This window comes from Rhinoderma darwinii, chromosome 6 (assembly GCF_050947455.1).
Source record: "Rhinoderma darwinii isolate aRhiDar2 chromosome 6, aRhiDar2.hap1, whole genome shotgun sequence".
Lineage (NCBI taxonomy): Eukaryota > Metazoa > Chordata > Amphibia > Anura > Rhinodermatidae > Rhinoderma > Rhinoderma darwinii.
In genome coordinates, this window is record NC_134692.1 from 2,287,050 (window position 1) to 2,309,705 (window position 22,656).

Below are 22,656 nucleotides of genomic sequence, written 5' to 3' on the forward strand. Positions count from 1 at the left end.
AATAGCTGTCACTGTATATAAGATGTGTGGATCTCATGTCTGATCACAATGTAATTATATTATATATCAGTGATGTCAGTAACAGGGGGCGGAGCTGTGACAACCTCTCACACATGATATACAGGCTGGTTGTCAGTAGTAATAGATGAATAGCTGTTACTGTATATAAGATGTGTGGATCTCATGTCTGATCACAGTGTAATTATATTATATATCAGTGATGTCAGTAACAGGGGGCGGGGCTGTGACAACCTCTCACACAGGATATACAGGCTGGTTGTCAGTAGTAATAGATGAATAGCTGTTACTGTATATAAGATGTGTGGATCTCATGTCTGATCACAATGTAATTATATTATACCAGTGATGTCAGTAACAGGGGGCGGGGCTGTGACAACCTCTCACACATGATATACAGGCTGGTTGTCAGTAGTAATAGATGAATAGCTGTTACTGTATATAAGATGTGTGGATCTCATGTCTGATCACAGTGTAATTATATATCAGTGATGTCAGTAACAGGGGGTGGGGCTGTGACAACCTCTCACACATGATATACAGGCTGGTTGAGCCCAGGAGAAAGCTCCTCCCAGAGTAAGATGACACCTGAGCTCTGTCCTGGGGCATGATGGGATATTACACGTCCAGGTCTTGTCAGGTTTACAGCGATCACTGGAACAATTAAAATCAAAACAATGAAATGTAATCTCCGACAATCCCTTCCAACTAAGCTGAGGGTTTGCTACAATGTATCAGTGTAGACAATTCTCTGGGAGCTAAATACAGCAGCAGCACAAATCTCTCTTCTGTCCTGGATCCCCAAAGGATGGATCTTACCTGCGCTGATACATTGTAACAAACCATTAGCTGTGTCAGCAGGAGGGGGTTACAATATGATCTAAACTGCTAAATTGTATTTCTATTCATTGGCCGCAAGCGAAGATCTTAAGGTCCTATTACACCCGCCAATTAGTTCATCGGCTGGTCGCATCGTTTAAAAAAAGTACAATATTTGGTCGGCAGATGATCCTGGTGTGTAAACAGAGAGACGTGATGATAATAAGCGATCCCTCCGCTGCAGGATGACGGCGGTTCACATCTCCCGGTGACTGACGACTCTAGCAAGTGGAGCAGCTTCCGGAAATTCTTCAGCTATGGCCGGGCAGCAGGGGGTTAACAGTTCAGCCAGTACGTGGTGGTCCTCCAAGCCGAAAAAGCTAAAGAGGCGTGTCTCAGGAGGAGGAGGAGTATCTCCCGAATGAGTGGGCGTGGTTTGTCTCTGGTGGGCGGGCTCTCGGCTCCAGCGCTCCCACTGGCGGCCCGGGCGGCGGACTCTGAGTCTCCGGTTCTTATGTCCTTGTCCCGGGGGAGTCGCGGCCTGTGAGCAACGTGTGGAAGACACCATGACCCGGATACTGCTGCTCTGCGCCCTGCTGCTCTGCTGCGCCCCGTATACACCCGTGGGTGAGAGGCTGAGGGGCCCCGGGGCGGGGGGAGAAGTTCTCCGGGAGTTCAGATGAGTTCAGTCTGTGAGAGAATAACGTTATAAAGGATGGAGCTGCGGAGACTTATAATTGCCAGGACCTGTAATATAGTGATAATAGCCGGGTGCCATCTACTGGATATTATAGCCGGGTGCCATCCCTGTACTGGATATTATAGCCGGGTGCCATCTACTGGATATTATAGCCGGGTGCCATCCCTGTACTGGATATTATAGCCGGGTGCCATCTACTGGATATTATAGCCGGGTGCCATCCCTGTACTGGATATTATAGCCGAGAAAAAGAGACTGGAAGCAGCACTCAGCAAAAAAATGTGAATTTATTCACCCAACACAGCAACGTTTCACTTCCTCCATGGAAGCATTTTTTTGCTGAGTGCTGCTTCCAGTCTCTTTTTCTTGGATATATGCATGAGGAGCTCGTCACTCCTTGATACTTTGAAGCTAGCACCAACCGTTTCTGGCTATTGACACAGTGCTGCTCCTATGTTTGGATCTTCTGGATATTATAGCCGGGTGTCACCCCCTGTACTGGATATTATAGCCGGGTGCCATCTACTGGATATTATAGCCGGGTGCCATCTACTGGATATTATAGCCGGGTGCCATCTACTGGATATTATAGCCGGGTGCCATCTACTGGATATTATAGCCGGGTGCCATCTACTGGATATTATAGCCGGGTGCCATCCCTGTACTGGATATTATAGCCGGGTGCCATTTACTGGATATTATAGCCGGGTGTCATCCCTGTACTGGATATTATAGCCGGGTGCCATCTACTGGATATTATAGCCGGGTGCCATCCCTGTACTGGATATTATAGCCGGGTGCCATCTACTGGATATTATAGCCGGGTGCCATCCCTGTACTGGATATTATAGCCGGGTGTCACCCCCTGTACTGGATATTATAGCCGGGTGTCACCCCCTGTACTGGATATTATAGCCGGGTGCCATCTACTGGATATTATAGCCGGGTGCCATCTACTGGATATTATAGCCGGGTGCCATCTACTGGATATTATAGCCGGGTGCCATCTACTGGATATTATAGCCGGGTGCCATCCCTGTACTGGATATTATAGCCGGGTGCCATTTACTGGATATTATAGCCGGGTGTCATCCCTGTACTGGATATTATAGCCGGGTGCCATCTACTGGATATTATAGCCGGGTGCCATCCCTGTACTGGATATTATAGCCGGGTGCCATCCCTGTACTGGATATTATAGCCGGGTGCCATCCCTGTACTGGATATTATAGCCGGGTGTCACCCCCTGTACTGGATATTATAGCCGGGTGTCACCCCCTGTACTGGATATTATAGCCGGGCGTCACCCCCTGTACTGGATATTATAGCCGGGCGTCACCCCCTGTACTGGATATTATAGCCGGGTGTCATCCCCTGTACTGGATATTATAGCCGGGTGTCACCTCCTGTGCTGGATATTATAGCCGGGTGTCATCCCCTGTACTGGATATTATAGCCGGGTGTCACCTCCTGTACTGGATATTATAGCCGGGTGTCACCTCCTGTACTGGATATTATAGCCGGGTGTCACCTCCTGTACTGGATATTATAGCCGGGTGTCACCTCCTGTACTGGATATTATAGCCGGGTGTCACCTCCTGTACTGGATATTATAGCCGGGTGTCATCCCCTGTACTGGATATTATAGCCGGGTGTCATCCCCTGTACTGGATATTATAGCCGGGTGTCACCTCCTGTACTGGATATTATAGCCGGGTGTCATCCCCTGTACTGGATATTATAGCCGGGTGTCACCTCCTGTACTGGATATTATAGCCGGGTGTCACCCCCTGTACTGGATATTATAGCCGGGTGTCACCCCCTGTACTGGATATTATAGCCGGGTGTCACCCCCTGTACTGGATATTATAGCCGGGTGCCATCCCTGTACTGGATATTATAGCCGGGTGCCATCCCTGTACTGGATATTATAGCCGGGTGTCACCCCCTGTACTGGATATTATAGCCGGGTGTCACCCCCTGTACTGGATATTATAGCCGGGTGTCACCCCCTGTACTGGATATTATAGCCGGGTGTCACCCCCTGTACTGGATATTATAGCCGGGTGTCACCCCCTGTACTGGATATTATAGCCGGGTGTCACCCCCTGTACTGGATATTATAGTTGGGTGTCACCCCCTGTACTGGATATTATAGCCGGGTGTCACCCCTGTACTGGATATTATAGTTGGGTGTGGTGTCACCCCCTGTACTGGATATTATAGCCGGGTGTCACCCCCTGTACTGGATATTATAGCCGGGTGTCACCCCCTGTACTGGATATAATAGCCGGGTGTCACCCCCTGTACTGGATATAATAGCCGGGTGCCATCCCTGTACTGGATATAATAGCCGGGTGCCATCCCTGTACTGGATATTATAGCCGGGTGTCACCTCCTGTACTGGATATAATAGCCGGGTGTCACCCCCTGTACTGGATATAATAGCCGGGTGCCATCCCTGTACTGGATATAATAGCCGGGTGTCATCCCCTGTACTGGATATAATAGCCGGGTGTCATCCCCTGTACTGGATATAATAGCCGGGTGTCACCCCCTGTATATTGTCCTGGGTGTTATAATCTCCGGTCCTGTGGGGGCTGCAGTTTGCATCTCTTCTGCTGACCATTATAGCGGTGATTATATTGGACTAGTTGGGCCTTATAATGTCCAGCGGATAGTTTACAGTGGACGTGTCTGTGGTGGTGGTCAGGGGGTTTGGGGTTCGGGTCACCCCCAGTCCTGTAGTTTCCTCCTAACATTTTGCTCTCTCCTCAGGTGTGAGTGTTTGCAGCAGTCGCAGCGTCACTTCGTGTCAGGACTGTCTGCTCCTCCACCCGCAATGTGCCTGGTGCTCCCAGGAGGTAAGTCAAGCCCCCCCCCCCCCCCCCGTGCTGCTACTACTCCCTCATCATTCTCTGAATTACTATTACCTATAGTGCGCCGGGAGGTGAGGTACTATCCGCCACATGCACTATTACTCCTACTCCCATCATCTTAGTTCTCCCCCCTAGGAAGTTACTACTACTCCATCATCGTCTGCCTTTCTACTATGTAGTGGGTCAGGTGCTCTCAAAAGGTGAGTTACTACTCCCATCATCCTCCGCACTGAGCCCCCTCGTCCTCCGCACTGAGCCCCCTCGTCCTCCGCATTGAGCCCCCTCGTCCTCCGCACTGAGCCCCCTCGTCCTCCGCACTGAGCCCCCTCGTCCTCCGCACTGAGCCCCCTCGTCCTCCGCACTGAGCCCCCTCGTCCTCCGCACTGAGCCCCCTCGTCCTCCGCACTGAGCCCCCTCGTCCTCCGCACTGAGCCCCCTCGTCCTCCGCACTGAGCCCCCTCGTCCTCCGCACTGAGCCCCCTCGTCCTCCGCACTGAGCCCCCTCGTCCTCCGCACTGAGCCCCCTCGTCCTCCGCACTGAGCCCCCTCGTCCTCCGCACTGAGCCCCCTCGTCCTCCGCACTGAGCCCCCTCGTCCTCCGCACTGAGCCCCCTCCTTTCTCCTTCATTTGGTTTTTGTGTTGTATCTTCCTGATCTCCTTTTCTGGAATCTTCTACTTCTCTTCTTCTGCTCCGGGCCGCTTATTATTCCTGAGGAGACACCAGCTCCATCTTCTCGGCGGCTCCTCGTCTCAGTCTTCTCGGCGGCTCCTCGTCTCCATCTTCTCGGCGGCTCCTCGTCTCAGTCTTCTCGGCGGCTCCTCGTCTCCGTCTTCTCGGCGGCTCCTCGTCTCCGTCTTCTCGGCGGCTCCTCGTCTCCGTCTTCTCGGCGGCTCCTCGTCTCAGTCTTCTCGGCGGCTCCTCGTCTCCGTCTTCTCGGCGGCTCCTCGTCTCCGTCTTCTCGGCGGCTCCTCGTCTCCGTCTTCTCGGCGGCTCCTCGTCTCCGTCTTCTCGGCGGCTCCTCGTCTCCGTCTTCTCGGCGGCTCCTCGTCTCCGTCTTCTCGGCGGCTCCTCGTCTCCGTCTTCTCGGCGGCTCCTCGTCTCCGTCTTCGTCTTCTCGGCGGCTCCTCGTCTCCGTCTTCTCGGCGGCTCCTCGTCTCCATCTTCTCGGCGGCTCCTCGTCTCCATCTTCTCGGCGGCTCCTCGTCTCCGTCTTCGTCTTCTCGGCAGCTTCTTGGGGTCGTTCTCTGGCTGTGGAATGAATTTCCCGTTCTCTTGCGCCGCCTCGGTTGTGATGGATTAGATGCGTCTTTTTCATCTTCTCCTCCAGATATTTTCCATCCTCTGCTGCTCCTCCTCCCTAATGAAGACTTGAAACACAGTCTATAATTTCAAGATATTTGCTTGCTGTCAGTGAATGGAGACCACCTTGTGTACATCCAGAGACTATAGACCTGTAGATTGCCTACGCTGATACATTGTAACAAACCCTCAGCTGTGTGAGCAGGACTAGGACAGGGGAGGGACTTGTGTGCTGAGGCTGCAGGGCGGTTACACAAGGGAAAGGTCATGTGACTTGAATTGCAGAAAACGTGCATTTCTCCGCTGGGGTCGTGTGATTGTGGCGATTCCTCCGTGTTTTGCGGTCGTCGCTTGCGTTTGTATCCAGGGACTTTATATCTTTCGTTCTAGCGGTCGCGCGTTTACACGTTGCGTTCAGTGTGGCTGTGCTGCGGATGTTGTGGTATAAACCCACCGGACGTCTCGTGATATGTGACAAGTCTGTGGCCATTGGTGAATGTGCGTTTCCTGCCGCCGGTTCTTGTATTTAAATGTCGCCGTGGTCCGAGCGCGACCTCCGTGCTGCCCCTCCCCCGGCTCTGTATGGATTGGGTTTATTTCTGCCTCTGGTCTTTGCTCTGGGATAATTGGACGGAGAACGTGACATCGTCCCGGACTGCGGCCAGCGTCACATGGGACGGAGAGGGGAGGAGTCAGCTGTGAAGAAGACGATACAGGAGTCGTTCTGCGCCATAATGTGACCATTTTATATACAATGTGACCAACGTGACTCTGCTCTGTATACAATGTATCCTGGGGCGGGGGTGGGGCGGGCTGCCTGCTGGATCTGTCAGCCTCACACGGTGATGTTACGTGCGGCCGCGTTGAATGCGGGGGAGGGGCGCGGCGGGTCACAGTAAACGATTTTTCCGGCACCACAGACGAGGAGATTAAATTCAGGGCAGAAAGTCGACTCGTCAGCGCCGCGTTGTCAGATTCCTGCAGGCGTCTCCCCTCCCCCGCAGGAGCCGTCCGTTATGTCCTACAGTCGTGTCCGTACAGCGGATATTATCACGCGGCGGCCATTGTGGTCTTCACATACGAGGAGAAGCCGTCATAGATCTCAGAAGCCCCGCCCCATCGGACGATCCTTCAATATTTGCTTGCAGATAATTCCGCTGTCGGTGGCGCTCCGTCAGTCCGGGCTCCGCGTGCGACGCTGCCGGGTAATCGCTTACGGTTGAATTTAAGTGTTTTTCGTTGGGTCAATTCCATGTCGAGTCCTCCGCGCGTCTGATTGGCTGAATTACTGTCATGTCCGCATTCATCCATTTCTGGGGGTGGTTTTTCTCTCAGCCCTTTGGGGTGTTCAGCATTTGGCATCAGTCGCCCGTCTTTTATGTGTCATGACGGACATTGGCGTAGAAATGGCGATACTAAAAATCTGCGTTTACTCTGATCCAATAGTCAGAAATCATCAGTGACCGGTAAATTGGGACACGGATGCCGGAGCCCCTCCCCCGCTGCATTGTCTGTCCTCCCCCGTATAAAATGTTCACTATAAACAGACCGCGCGTCATCGCTGACACGGTTTCCATCTTGGAGATCGGAGTTTACTTTTCACACAATAATTCGAGGGCTTGTCCAGGATTAGCTGGATGGATCTGCTTTTTTTCCCAGAAATGGCGCCCCCTCCTGTCCATGGTTGTGTCAGGTATTGCAGCTCAGCGCTATTCAGGTGAAAAAATAGGAAGTTTCTTCTAATCACAGACGACCCCTTTAAGAAGTTATTGTCGTCCATTTCTGGGAAAGCTGGGTGGCCACAAATGCTGCCGTGATTCCAGCTCCCGCAGGCGTGGTGTAAGCTGTGATAACGGACATGTTGGTCCCCACAGCTGTAGCGGTGAATGTTGGGGGCGCCGCGGCTCCGGATGTCACCTCCGTGTTGCTCTGATTGGACGCGGCCTCCGCGGGGAGGAGATGAGGTTGTCGCGGTCTCACTCCAGCTTTTCTTTCCTCTCGGCAGAAGTTTGGGGCGTCTCTCACGGTGACGTCGCGCTGCGATTTGATGGACAGTCTGATAAATAAAGGCTGCTCTCTGGATTTCATCGAGGGCCCCAAGAGTAAATCCACTGTGACCAGGAGCCTCCCCCTCAGCAGCAAAGGGTCCGGCGGGTCCACCCAGTCAGATATCATCCAGGTGACGCCGCAGAGTCTCGCGCTGTCTCTCCGGCCAGGTCAGTGGTCACACCGGAACCCTAATATCATGTAGGGTGCGCCCACCGAGGGTAACCCTGAAACCGAGGAGCGGGCAGATGGCAATGTTATAGTGATAGGAGGAGGTGGGGTAAGCGTAGGCGGGATGGAGGGCGGAGCTATTTTAAGCATGGGCGGGGTTATGATAGTGAGGAAGTGGGGTTAGTCTGTGAAGGGCATGCTGGGAGGTAGGGTGAGGAGGTAATTATAGGGGGCAGCGCGGAGGTTGGGTAATTATAGGGGGCAGCGCGGAGGTTGGGTAACTATAGGGGGCAGCGAGGAGGTTGGGTAATTATAGGGGGCAGCGCGGAGGTTGGGTAATTATAGGGGGCAGCGAGGAGGTTGGGTAACTATAGGGGGCAGCGAGGAGGTTGGGTAACTAGGGGGCAGAAAGGAGGTTGGGTAACTATAGGGGGCAGCGCAGAGGTTGGGTAACTATAGGGGGCAGAGAGGAGGTTGGGTAACTATAGGGGGCAGCGAGGAGGTTGGGTAACTATAGGGGGCATCGCGGAGGTTGGGTAACTATAGGGGGCAGCGCGGAGGTTGGGTAATTATAGGGGGCAGCGAGGAGGTTGGGTAACTATAGAGGGCAGCGAGGAGGTTGGGTAACTATAGGGGGCAGCGAGGAGGTTGGGTAACTATAGGGGGCAGCGAGGAGGTTGGGTAACTATAGGGGGCAGCGCGGAGGTTGGGTAACTATAGGGGGCAGCGCGGAGGTTGGGTAACTATAGGGGGCAGCGCAGAGGTTGGGTAACTATAGGGGGCAGCGAGGAGGTTGGGTAACTATAGGGGGCAGCGAGGAGGTTGGCTAACTATAGGGGGCAGCGCGGAGGTTGGGTAACTATAGGGGGCAGCGCGGAGGTTGGGTAATTATAGGGGGCAGCGAGGAGGTTGGGTAACTATAGAGGGCAGCGAGGAGGTTGGGTAACTATAGGGGGCAGCGCAGAGGTTGGGTAACTATAGGGGGCAGCGAGGAGGTTGGGTAACTATAGGGGGCAGCGCAGAGGTTGGGTAACTATAGAGGGCAGCGAGGAGGTTGGGTAACTATAGGGGGCAGCGCGGAGGTTGGGTAACTATAGGGGGCAGCGCGGAGGTTGGGTAACTATAGAGGGCAGCGAGGAGGTTGGGTAACTAGGGGGCAGCGCGGAGGTTGGGTAACTATAGGGGGCAGCGCGGAGGTTGGGTAACTATAGAGGGCAGCGAGGAGGTTGGGTAACTATAGGGGACAGCGCAGAGGTTGGGTAACTATAGGGGGCAGAGAGGAGGTTGGGTAACTATAGGGGGCAGCGCAGAGGTTGGGTAAATATAGAGGGCAGCGAGGAGGTTGGGTAACTATAGGGGGCAGCGCAGAGGTTGGGTAACTATAGAGGGCAGCGAGGAGGTTGGGTAACTATAGGGGGCAGCGTGGAGGTTGGGTAACTATAGGGGGCAGCGCGGAGGTTGGGTAACTATAGGGGGCAGCGCGGAGGTTGGGTAACTATAGGGGGCAGCGTGGAAGTTGGGTAACTATAGGGGGCAGCGTGGAGGTTGGGTAACTCTAGGGGGCAGTTAGATGGGTAAGTGACGTCAGGGTGTTGAGTGGGCGTGCTCTGGCGGGTCGGGTGTTGGGGGGGGTTTAGTCATGTTGGGGTTACATGGTGGAGTAACTGTAGGAGGTTTGTGACTTTGTGGGGGGCTCTGAAATCTATTTGACCCCCCTGATTTGTTTCCCGCAGGTGCAGCGGCCTCCTTTAAGGTGCACGTGCGGCAGGTGGAGGATTACCCGGTGGATCTCTACTACCTGATGGACTTGTCGCTGTCCATGAAGGACGACCTGGACACCATTCGGAATTTGGGGACACGATTGGCTGCTGAGATGGCGAAACTTACCAGCAACTTCCGCCTGGGGTTCGGCACGTTTGTGGATAAGAACGTCTCCCCTTATTCTTACACGGCCCCCACACATCAGAACAACCCCTGCACTGGGTGAGTGGACGCCCGGGGGGTCCGGGGGGGGGGGGGCGGCGGGTGACCACGGAAATAAACCTCTACAGCTGTGACCTCCCGGCACCCCCTGCTTGTTCACTGTCTGCACGCGGCTTCCTCTGGTGATTTGCATTCTGGGAAGTGTCGTCTTTACACCAGACTGTAGTCGTGTGATGTTGGACTGATGACCTAGTCCTGCCCATACAGCTGATGGGTTGTTACAATGTATTAGTGTAGATAAGAGATCAGCCTGGGGTTATTATCTATATAATTACGCTTCTGAATGTAAACAATAATTGTTCTCATTCACTGACAGCAAGCAGCGATGTGTGGATAGGATGCCCCTTGTCTCTCGGCTGCAGCGGCCGCTCACACATCAGGTTTCCATCTTTTTGTCTCGTCTGTTTTTCTCTGCTCCAGTTCTGGCAAACTCCATGCGAATCATGTAGATGAGGGAACCGGCCAATCAGGGATCAGATTCTCTCTGCGGAGGGGGGGGGGGCGAGTTTCCAGAATCCCCTCCCGCGCTCCGGGGGGGTCATTGTTCCGCTGTCCTCTCCTCCTCTTTTCTATGGGATGTCAGCCAAATGTCACCCGATCCTGGCTGCGGCTCGTTATATATGCCTGCCGGAGCGCAGCGGTCCCGGAGTCTGCTCCAGCTGCGCTCTCCTGTCTGTGAGGACGATCAGAACTGCAGACTGGTGATAAACTCCTGTTACGTAATAAAGCTCATGTAGGAGTGCGATGATCCCACCGCGGGCGGCTACGGCTTCAACCGCATTCATTTCAGTGGGAAACGGCGGCTGCGACTTTATCGCTTCGTGCACAAAAACGGGGAAAAAAGTTGTGCCCAAAATCCCGTCAATGTCGCATTAAAATCGCATTAGAAACTTTGCTGCATCTGGAAATTGTGCAACAAAAGTCGCCACGTCGCTGCGATCATCGCGGTATAATATCATGATTTATAGTCCCCGCGTCCTCCCACAATCCCCTGCTCTGCACCATCCGGACTGGACCTATAACTTTGCTCATCCTGAGCCTTCTGATTCTTGAATAGAATGCCATAACTGCAGTGAAGACTGACACAAATTCAGTATTTGTCATTCAGGGTCTGTATAAAGCTGGGTGGCCGCTCCATGGGCAGTGTAATGATGGTTGTGGGAACAAGACGGCATGGAAAGGACTGGTTCTTATTTCTTTTTCAGGAAGTTTTACTTTCGGAGCTTTCTGTCACACGTGGTGGGGGAGGGGTGCCGCAGATTACTCAGCACCTCTTACGTCTGTTCTTTTCAGATATAAACCGTTTCCAAGCTGCATCCCGTCTTTTGGCTTCCGCCATGTTCTGTCCCTAACGGATAAAGTCGGCAACTTCAACGCTGAAGTCCAGAACCAGCAGGTGTCAAGGAACCGGGACGCCCCAGAGGGCGCATTCGATGCCATTCTGCAAGCCGCAGTCTGCAAGGTGAGGTCATCGCCGCACACATCGGGGAGGGGCCTTATATATTCTCTCCTAGTTATAGGGGAATGAGGGGGCCACTGTGTACCGGGACTGAGGGTCCGACAAGGAAGGAACTCATCGTAATAACCAGTATGATACTGGGGGCCAGATACCCAAATAATGTATGATGATCACAAGACCCGAACTCCAGAGTGCAGCTCTGGAGTATAATACAGGATGTAACTCAGGATCAGTACAGGATAAGTAATGTAATGTATGTACACAGTGACTCCACCAGCAGAATAGTGAGTGCAGCTCTGGAGTATAATACAGGATGTAACTCAGGATCAGTACAGGATAAGTAATGTAATGTATGTACACAGTGACTCCACCAGCAGAATAGTGAGTGCAGCTCTGGAGTATAATACAGGATGTAACTCAGGATCAGTACAGGATAAGTAATGTATGTACACAGTGACTCCACCAGCAGAATAGTGAGTGTAGCTCTGGAGTATAATACAGGATATAACTCAGGATCAGTACAGGATAAGTAATGTAATGTATGTACACAGTGACTCCACCAGCAGAATAGCGAGTGCAGCTCTGGAGTATAATACAGGATGTAACTCAGGATCAGTACAGGATAAGTAATGTAATGTATGTACACAGTGACTCCACCAGCAGAATAGTGAGTGCAGCTCTGGAGTATAATACAGGATGTAACTCAGGATCAGTACAGGATAAGTAATGTAATGTGTGTACACAGTGACTCCACCAGCAGAATAGTGAGTGCAGCTCTGGAGTATAATACAGGATGTAACTCAGGATCAGTACAGGATAAGTAATGTAATGTATATACACAGTGACTCCACCAGCAGAATAGTGAGTGCAGCTCTGGAGTATAATACATGATGTAACTCAGGATCAGTACAGGATAAGTAATGTATGTACACAGTCACTCCACCAGCAGAATAGTGAGTGCAGCTCTGGAGTATAATACAGGATGTAACTCAGGATCAGTACAGGATAAGTAATGTATGTACACAGTGACTCCACCAGCAGAATAGTGAGTGCAGCTCTGGAGTATAATACAGGATGTAACTCAGGATCAGTACAGGATAAGTAATGTATGTACACAGTGACTCCACCAGCAGAATAGTGAGTGCAGCTCTGGAGTATAATACAGGATATAACTCAGGATCAGTACAGGATAAGTAATGTATGTACACAGTGACTCCGCCAGCAGAATAGTGAGTGCAGCTCTGGAGTATAATACAGGATATAACTCCGGATCAGTACAGGATAAGTAATGTAATGTATGTACACAGTGACTCCACCAGCAGAATAGTGAGTGCAGCTCTGGAGTATACTACAGGATATAATCAGTACAGGATATGTAATGTATGTATACAGTGACTCCACCAGCAGAATAGTGAGTGCAGCTCTGGAGTATAATACAGGATATATCTCAGGATCAGTACAGGATAAGTAATGTAATGTATGTACACAGTGACTCCACCAGCAGAATAGTGAGTGCAGCTCTGGAGTATAATACAGGATGTAACTCAGGATCAGTACAGGATAAGTAATGTAATGTATGTACACAGTGACTCCACCAGCAGAATAGTGAGTGCAGCTCTGGAGTATAATACAGGATGTAACTCAGGATCAGTACAGGATAAGTAATGTAATGTATGTACACAGTGACTCCACCAGCAGAATAGTGAGTGCAGCTCTGGAGTATAATACAGGATATAACTCAGGATCAGTACAGGAGAAGTAATGTAATGTATATAGACAGTGACTCCACCAGCAGAATAGTGAGTGCAGCTCTGGAGTATAATACAGGATATAACTCAGGATCAGTACAGGATAAGTAATGTAATGTATGTACACAGTGACTCCACCAGCAGAATAGTGAGTGCTGCTCTGGAGTATAATACAGGATGTAACTCAGGATCAGTACAGGATAAGTAATGTAATGTATGTACACAGTGACTCCACCAGCAGAATAGTGAGTGCAGCTCTGGAGTATAATACAGGATATAACTCAGGATCAGTACAGGAGAAGTAATGTAATGTATATAGACAGTGACTCCACCAGCAGAATAGTGAGTGCAGCTCTGGAGTATAATACAGGATATAACTCAGGATCAGTACAGGATAAGTAATGTAATGTATGTACACAGTGACTCCACCAGCAGAATAGTGAGTGCAGCTCTGGTGTATAATACAGGATATAACTCAGGATCAGTACAGGATAAGTAATGTAATGTATGTACACAGTGACTCCACCAGCAGAATAGTGAGTGCAGCTCTGGTGTATAATACAGGATATAACTCAGGATCAGTACAGGATAAGTAATGTATGTACACAGTGACTCCACCAGCAGAATAGTGAGTGCAGCTCTGGAGTATAATACAGGATGTAACTCAGGATCAGTACAGGATAAGTAATGTAATGTATGTACACAGTGACTCCACCAGCAGAATAGTGAGTGCAGCTCTGGAGTATAATACAGGATAAGCAATGTAATGTATGTACACAGTGGAGATTGCAGGAATTGCGCAGTTATCGGATCGGGCTGTCCGTGGTCGGTCTGTAACCTGTTCTGTGTGTTGTGAGCATTATATATTATAATAATTTCCCCGGCATCTTGCTCAGGCTCCGCCTCTTTCCCAACCCCCGCTTCCCCTTTACACAAAGATACTTTGCTAACGTGAAGTTTCAGATCCTTTTTCCTGGAGATTTATCGTTCTCTGTTGCTAGGAGACAAGTGTCGCTGAGTTTCTGTGACTTCCTTGTTTGATACTTTGTTGCGATGTTTTGTGTTGGATCCGGACGGTTTATACGAGACGATTGTTCTGCGACTGATGATTTTCAGGCTGAGCAGATGTGAGTCGGTTGTAGGTGACTCTTCGGTCGCTGCCGCCATTGTCGGGTGTTGTGGGTTCTCCTCACTCCGGGGCACGTCTGGTTTGGGCTGGGGTTTAGTCGGGCAGGTTTGGGCAGGAGCAGCAGGTGGTGGATTATCCTGGATGATGATGATGATGATGATGATCCTGCAGTGAATCAGCGGCGCCTGACATTTCATGTTAATTAACCTTCGTGTTGTGACCTGCGCTGCCGGCTCTGCTACTTTATATGTCACTACATAACTAGGTGGATTTGCTGCTCAGGAGTTTAGGAAAGTTGGATCCCTGTGGGATTATTGTTGGCCAACTTCCCAGTAACAGATGTGAGGGCTCCTTCATGTTCTGCTTCGCTGTGTGTTGGCGGCAGAACTGGGCGAGCGGCTGTCGCCATCTGTTATTGGGTCCTCGGCGCTGGTGTAATAACAGATCTGATTGTTTCCTCTACAACAACTGGAATGTGCCGCGCAGATTCCAAGTCCTGACAGAATCTGTGCGTTGTAGCGGAGGCTGCACCGAGGTCTGCTCCACCTTTATACACCGAATGCAGGGACTATAGGTGTCCTGTACCCCACAGTGCATATGGTATCCCCCTATTCAGAATGTTCTGTCTTAAAGGGCCAGGGACCCTATTGCTTCCTTGTATTATGGGGGTTAATGTGCTCGGGGCTTATGTTGTACATAATTCTTTCTATAATTGTGGTTCTGCTCGGTCTTGGGTTCTAGGTTCTGCCGTTCTGCTCGGTCTTGGGTTCTAGGTTCTGCCGGTCTGTTCGGTCTTGGGTTCTAGGTTCTGCCGGTCTGTTCGGTCTTGGGTTCTAGGTTCTGCCATTCTGTTCGGTCTTGGGTTCTAGGTTCTGACGGTCTGTTCGGTCTTGGGTTCTAGGTTCTGCCATTCTGTTCGGTCTTGGGTTCTAGGTTCTGACGGTCTGTTCGGTCTTGGGTTCTAGGTTCTGACGGTCTGCTCGGTCTTGGCTTTTAGGTTCTGCCGTTCTGCTCGGTCTTGGGTTCTAGTTCTGCCGTTCTGCTCGGTCTTGGGTTCTAGGTTCTGCTCGGTCTTGGGTTCTAGGTACTGCCGTTCTTCTCGGTCTTGGGTTCTAGTTCTGCCGTTCTGCTCGGTCTTGGGTTCTAGGTTCTGCCGTTCTGCTCGGTCTTGGGTTCTAGGTTCTGCTCGGTCTTGGGTTCTAGTTCTGCCGTTCTGCTCGGTCTTGGGTTCTAGGTTCTGCTCGGTCTTGGGTTCTAGGTTCTGCTCGGTCTTGGGTTCTAGGTACTGCCGTTCTTCTCGGTCTTGGGTTCTAGTTCTGCCGTTCTGCTCGGTCTTGGGTTCTAGGTTCTGCCGTTCTGCTCGGTCTTGGGTTCTAGGTTCTGCCGTTCTGCTCGGTCTTGGGTTCTAGGTTCTGCCGTTCTGCTCGGTCTTGGGTTCTAGTTCTGCCGTTCTGCTCGGTCTTGGGTTCTAGGTTCTGCCGTTCTGCTCGGTCTTGGGTTCTAGGTTCTGCTCGGTCTTGGGTTCTAGGTTTGGCCGTTCTACTCGGTCTTGGGTTCTAGGTTTGGCCGTTCTACTCGGTCTTGGGTTCTAGGTACTGCCGTTCTGCTCGGTCTTGGGTTCTAGTTCTGCCGTTCTGCTCGGTCTTGGGTTCTAGGTTCTGCCGTTCTGCTTGGTCTTGGGTTCTGCCGTTCTGCTCGGTCTTGGGTTCTAGTTCTGCCGTTCTGCTCGGTCTTGGGTTCTAGGTTTGGCCGTTCTCCTCTTTTCCGGTCGTCCTGCGCTCCGCCGCCATCATTAATAATGTTTCTTCACCAGGAGAAGATCGGCTGGAGGACGGAGGCGTCGCACCTTCTGGTCATCACCACGGATGACGTCCCACATATTGCGCTGGATGGTAAACTGGCGGGACTGGTGCAGCCACATGATGGGCAGTGCCACCTCAACCCGGACAAGGAGTACAGCGCCGCCGATCAGCTGGTGAGAAACGCGCCTGCTCCTCCCTCCTCACATCTGTTCCTAGGAAAGTTGGGGGACAACCAATATGGCCGCTCTCCAAGCTGCCGCGGGGGGGGTGGGGGGGTGGGTCACTCAGGTTTTCCAGGGTCATGAATGTTAAATCCTTACTGGTCACGCAGCGACACATCCCTGACTGGATTCCTGAATATCTAGGCAAATGTGCCATTCAGGATGCTGGAAAAGCTGGGTGACAGCCCCTGCGGGATAATGTGTCATATAAGAAACGCTAGTAATACGGCGCCCATAGAAGTGTATGGACCCGACCGCACCTCCGTCTCGTCTCCTACAGAATATTATTGGGGCTGCTCCTCCATCAGAGGGGGATATCTCCGTAATACGGCGCCACGCGGAGTCCCCACCGCTCTGTAGTGTGGAGCCTCCGCACAGGATCCGCACACACAGCTCTGCTGCATACATGAGGCCTTCGTGTCAGAGAGAGGACCCGGTGCAGTAGCCATGACACCCCCCCCCCCCCCTGTCGCTTCATCTCCCGGGTGGGTGCAGTGGGGGAGGGGTGTTTACTTTCTATCCACACATTTCTCTAGGATTAAACCTAATCTCTCTTCTTAATGTTGGGGGGGGGCAGCCGCAGGTGCAGTGTTATACAGTGCTCTTCTATTTTTTTTTTATGTTTCTCTAATCGAATGAAGTTTAAGGGCCGGTGCAGTCCCATGTAAAAGAAGCTTCTGCATGTACAATGAAAAGTTCTGCAACTTTCTAATAGACTTTGTTTCCATTACGCACTATTTTCAAGATCTCTGCTTGCTGCCAGCGGATGGACACTTACGTTCAGGCCAGGATCACGCAGTTTTGTGCCGTTTTTTCGCCATACACAGGAGTGGACACGCAAGGAGACGCCGCAGTCTTTCCTTTACGCCTTTAATTCCTTCTGGATCCACTTCTGGCTTAAAAACTGCACCAAAACTGTGTGTGATCCTGGTCTGAAAACCCGTCGTGATCCAGTCCTGCTCACACAGCTGAGGGTTTGTTGAAATTGTGTCCTGGAGGATTGTCTATACTGGACACAGACCCTGATACATTGTAACGAACCAGGACATTGGAGAGATTTGTGCTGCTGCTCACAGAAAACGTTCCACACTGATACATTGTAACAACTCAGCTGTGAGCAGTCTGAGGTCAGTTTCTGGTAATGACGCTCCGGGTCTGACACACGATGTTCCTCTCTCTTTCCAGGATTATCCGTCGCTCGCGCTGCTCGGCGAGAAGCTTTCGGAGAACAACATTAATCTCATATTCGCGGTGACGAAAACTCATTATTTGTTATATAAGGTAACGACTCGGCCAATGAGGGACAGGGAAACAGAATGGAGGCGGAGCCTCTGCATGGTACATTAGCCCCGCCTCCTCTCACTTGGCGCCCTGTCTATTTCTCATTATAACGGTCGCGGTTCTGTGGATGGGGGAGGGTCTAGTTTATGGCGTTGGCGGTCCATCGTGGCGCCGTATCCGCAGAACAGGAATTAATGAGGTGCTTTTCTATTTAAAGAATTTCACGGCGCTGATTCCCGGGACGACGGTGGAGATTCTGGACCAGAGCTCCCAAAACATCCTGACGCTGATCGTCAATGCTTACAATGTAAGTGTCACATGAGCTGGCAGCATCCTCCAGCAGCACAGAGTATTTCAGGGGATAACGATGTGAGGACTGAGGCAGTGTAATATTGTGAGGAAGACGAATGCAGAGAAGTCGCTGAGAGACATAGTGGAAGGAGCGCAGAGTGTTTCAGGAGGGATGCGGGGGAGGAATATTGCAGCCCCCCCCCCGTTTCTTGCTTGTTTTCTCGGCATTCGCCAGTTGTCAGTGACGGGCGAGTTAATATGTGACCCCCGGACAGTTCTCTGATGAGTGAGGAGGGGTCCGCCCGGCTCCTCCTCATGGCACCTGGAGAAGTGTTCACAGTGCGACCAAAACCATGAAACGACTCGCACTGAGCACGCTGCCGAATATGAGACGAAGGACCAGCATCATCACCACCACCATCATCACAATCACCACCACCATCATCATCACAATCACCACCACCATCATCATCACAATCACCACCACCATCATCATCACAATCACCACCATCATCATCATCACAATCACCACCACCATCATCATCACAATCACCACCACCATCATCATCACAATCACCACCACCATCATCATCACAATCACCACCACCATCATCATCACAATCACCACCACCATCATCATCATCACAATCACCACCACCATCATCATCACAATCACCACCACCATCATCATCACAATCACCACCACCATCATCATCACAATCACCACCACCATCATCATCACAATCACCACCACCATCATCATCACAATCACCACCACCATCATCATCACAATCACCACCATCATCATCACAATCACCACCATCATCATCACAATCACCACCATCATCATCACAATCACCACCATCATCATCACAATCATCACCACCATCATCACAATCACCACCATCATCATCACAATCACCACCATCATCATCACAATCACCACCATCATCATCACAATCACCACCATCATCATCACAATCACCACCATCATCATCACAATCACCACCACCATCATCTTCTTCACAACCACCATCATCATATTCACAATCACCACCATCATCTTCACAACCACCACCACCATCATCATCACAATCACTACCACCATCATCTTCTTCACAACCACCATCATCATATTCACAATCACCACCATCATCCTCACAATCACCACCACCATCATCCTCACAATCACCATCACAATCATCACCACCATCATCATCACAATCATCACCACCATCATCACCACCATCATCATCACAATCACCACCATCATCATCACAATCACCACCATCATCATCACAATCACCACCACCATCATCTTCTTCACAACCACCATCATCATATTCACAATCACCACCATCATCTTCACAACCACCACCACCATCATCATCACAATCACTACCACCATCATCTTCTTCACAACCACCATCATCATATTCACAATCACCACCATCATCCTCACAATCACCACCACCATCATCCTCACAATCACCACCACCATCATCATCACAATCATCACCACCATCATCATCACAATCATCACCACCATCATCACCACCATCATCATCACAATCACCACCATCATCATCACAATCACCACCATCATCATCACAATCACCACCACCATCATCTTCTTCACAACCACCACCATCATATTCACAATCACCACCATCATCTTCACAACCACCACCACCATCATCATCACAATCACTACCACCATCATCTTCTTCACAACCACCATCATCATATTCACAATCACCACCATCATCTTCACAACCACCACCACCATCATCATCACAATCACTACCACCATCATCTTCTTCACAACCACCATCATCATATTCACAATCACCACCATCATCATCACAATCACCACCACCATCATCATCACAATCACCACCACCATCATCTTCTTCACAACCACCATCATCCTCTTCACAACCACCATCATCATCACAATCACCACCACCATCATCTTCTTCACAACCACCATCATCATATTCACAATCACCACCATCATCTTCACAACCACCACCACCATCATCACAATCACCACCACCATCATCATCTTCACAACCACCACCATCATCTTCACCACCACCACCATCATCTTCACCACCATCATCATCACAACCACCATCATCATCACAACCACCATCATCATCACAACCACCATCATCCTCACAATCCTCATGATGTCAGGCAGAGGCTGCAGATCTCCTGATCACACGGACCTCATACAGAACAATACCACCAGCCTGGCTGATAACAGAGAACAATAGATTGTATTCCTGCCTTACTCATCCTCCAAAGCATAAATGGCTGATAACAGGGAGCAGTAGCTGTGACTGCAGTGCTGGGGGGCAGGGTTGTGTAGTTGAGCGGCTGTCGCTCGGGGGCCGGTATTCCCCTCATTGATGTTTATTTCACTGTAAACTCTTGAACTTGTCGGGTCGGGATCGCTCTTCTCCAGGATCGGCCCCGGGCTCGGCCGTGTTGCGGCACGTTCCGCCCCGTCTGATGTGTCCTGTTCCCTGCGGAGCTCCTGATCACTACGAGTGGAGCCGCTGCTCTGCAGATAATCCCAGCGGAGACGTTACACTGCCCCTCCCCCGCTCCGCAGGAGACCCGGACGCTGTCGGACCATGCAGCCGACAACTGGGATCTAGTGGGTGGGGCCTGACAACTGTTGATGAGCGTGGGAAAATAGATGTCCTGAAGAAACCGCCACCATCTGCCACGGTCAGCGCGCGGTCATCCCGGCGGCGGGAGCGCGGAGTCTTGTTGTTTGACTCGTCCTTGAGGTGGAGACACAAATCTCATGATCCGCGTCTCGGAATGCCGGGAATGTCGCTCGTTATTCGCTCTTCTCACCGTCTCGTTGCTGATTTTCTTCCAGAACATTCGCTCCAAGGTCGAGCTGACCGTGTCGGAGACGCCCGATGACCTCAGCCTCAGCTTCTCCGCCACGTGTCAGGACGGACTGTCGTATCCCGGGGTGAAGAAGTGCGCAGAGTTGAAGATCGGAGATACGGTGAGTCGGGGGTGGGGTAATACGGGTAAAGCTTTGTTTGTTGTTTTTTTTGCCACAATGTGAAGCGCGTCTGATATTGCGCCAAATGTATTATGCAGCGAGCGCTTGATATTTGTCCCCCGTGAGACGAGCGTCCTGCGTGCCGCCACGTCAATGAAGGGAGAGGCGCCGAGCAAGGGACGCAGCCGCCAAAATGATCACATGACCTCCAATCAAAACATGAGCTCCCTCCCCCAGTGAATGATACAATGTGTCCGGGGGTCTCTGTCATGTAGACGCTGCCGTGAAGCCCCCCAGATCCCGGACGCCGCGTGATCCCCGGATCTATCACGTTCTTGAAACTCTTAATTCATGAATAGAATCCCTGATATGTAGTGAAGACTGACACGGGCGCACATGACATAACTTTCCCCACAACTAGACCTATTACACGCTCCTCCCTCCACCCCCTCATAGCGGCAGCACAAATACCCCAATATACGCCAGAAAAGAGGAGCCGTCGCCTCTCCTGACGTGTCTATTATAGTAAATACTTATATTCCCCGTGAAATGACATTTCTGGAGCATGCCGTTCCTCTGTTGTTCCTCCTAGAAATGTATGGATAAATTGATAAGTGGGTGTTACCAGTTGGGGGCGTGTCCTACACCGACTGACACTGTCCAATCAGGGCTGACTGTATAGACACGCCCCTATGACAAGGGAAATGGTAACACCCAGCTGTCAATTTATTCATACATTTCTAGGAGGAATAACAGAGGAACAGCACAACGCAGAGTATGAACGCTCCGGGTTCTAGTAGGTCCCCCTCCCCCACCCCAAATACGTCCTGATGGGGAGATTAGATTGTGAGCTGCGGGGTCAGGGATGATGGGAGTGATACCCCTCCCCCCTCATATTGGGGCAGCTCCCCGCGGGTCTGACCAGTAATGTTTCCGTCTTGTTCCAGGTGTCGTTTGAGGTTTCGGCATTGGCGCGCTCCTGCCCCCCGCCGGGCGTCCATGACACCTTCACCATTAAGCCGGTGGGTTTCCGGGACGCGCTGGAGGTGGCGGTGACGTATAATTGCAGCTGTCGGTGTTCGCAGCACGTGGAGAGTGACCGTGGGAAGTGCAGCGGTAACGGAACATACAGCTGCGGTATGTGCGACTGTGACGCCGGCTTCCTGGGGGCGCTGTGCGAGTGCGGGGAGGAAGATGACAGCAGCGACGTGTCCCTGAACACCTGCCGGGAGTCGGACAGTCATACGGTGTGTAACGGCCGGGGGAGGTGCATCTGCGGCCTCTGCTCCTGCTACGACAGCGAGTTTGGGCGGATCAGCGGCTCGTACTGTCAGTGCGACGACTTCTCGTGTGCCAGGTTCAAGGGCGTCCTGTGCTCAGGTGAGTCCGCGGCAATGGCGGCCGCTCATTATATCGTTATAATAGACGTGTTTCTCCATTGTAATCCAGGGAAGGTGCTGCACAGGCGCCGCTTATCTCTATCCTGCTGGGAACATGTCCTCAGCTGCTGCAGAACCTCAGAGAAGATGGCAGTTCAGTCCTTAAAAAGAGCTTCTGCAGCAGCCGACGTGGTTTTTAAAGAATCCCCCTCTGTTATATACTCGGGGGCCACATTTCTGCTCTTTCTGGGGCCCCTCCGGTAATAAAGTGACTGGTCGGCTATAATCCTCAAACTGTACGACTGGCGCTGATAATGAAGACCTGAGGGGGCGGGGCATAACACCAAATACAGGGCCCCAGCGTCATGCCCCGCCCCCTCTGCCCGCGGATAACA

General features: G+C 51.5%; 1 protein-coding gene across 1 annotated transcript; it reads left to right on the plus strand.

Moving 5' to 3' along the window:
• The first annotated feature begins 1,245 nt into the window (after positions 1-1,245).
• ITGB5 (integrin subunit beta 5) lies at positions 1,246-22,525 on the plus strand. Its single transcript, XM_075831022.1, has 11 exons — positions 1,246-1,464; positions 4,316-4,401; positions 7,723-7,933; positions 9,668-9,917; positions 11,211-11,379; positions 16,067-16,228; positions 17,462-17,557; positions 17,775-17,864; positions 20,748-20,882; positions 21,830-22,262; positions 22,332-22,525. The coding sequence occupies exons 1-11, from the start codon at positions 1,404-1,406 to the stop codon at positions 22,523-22,525; spliced, it is 1,887 nt and encodes a 628-aa protein (XP_075687137.1). The 5' UTR covers positions 1,246-1,403.
• The last annotated feature ends 131 nt before the right edge of the window (positions 22,526-22,656 follow it).

Coding starts and splice junctions, on each gene's coding strand:
- ITGB5 (XM_075831022.1), top strand. CDS start 1,404: ATGACCCGGATACTGCTGCTCTGCGCCCTGCTGCTCTGCTGCGCCCCG. Junction 1,465..4,315: donor CGCCCCGTATACACCCGTGG/GTGAGAGGCTGA, acceptor CTCTCTCCTCAG/GTGTGAGTGTTTGCAGCAGT. Junction 17,865..20,747: donor TGATCGTCAATGCTTACAAT/GTAAGTGTCACA, acceptor ATTTTCTTCCAG/AACATTCGCTCCAAGGTCGA.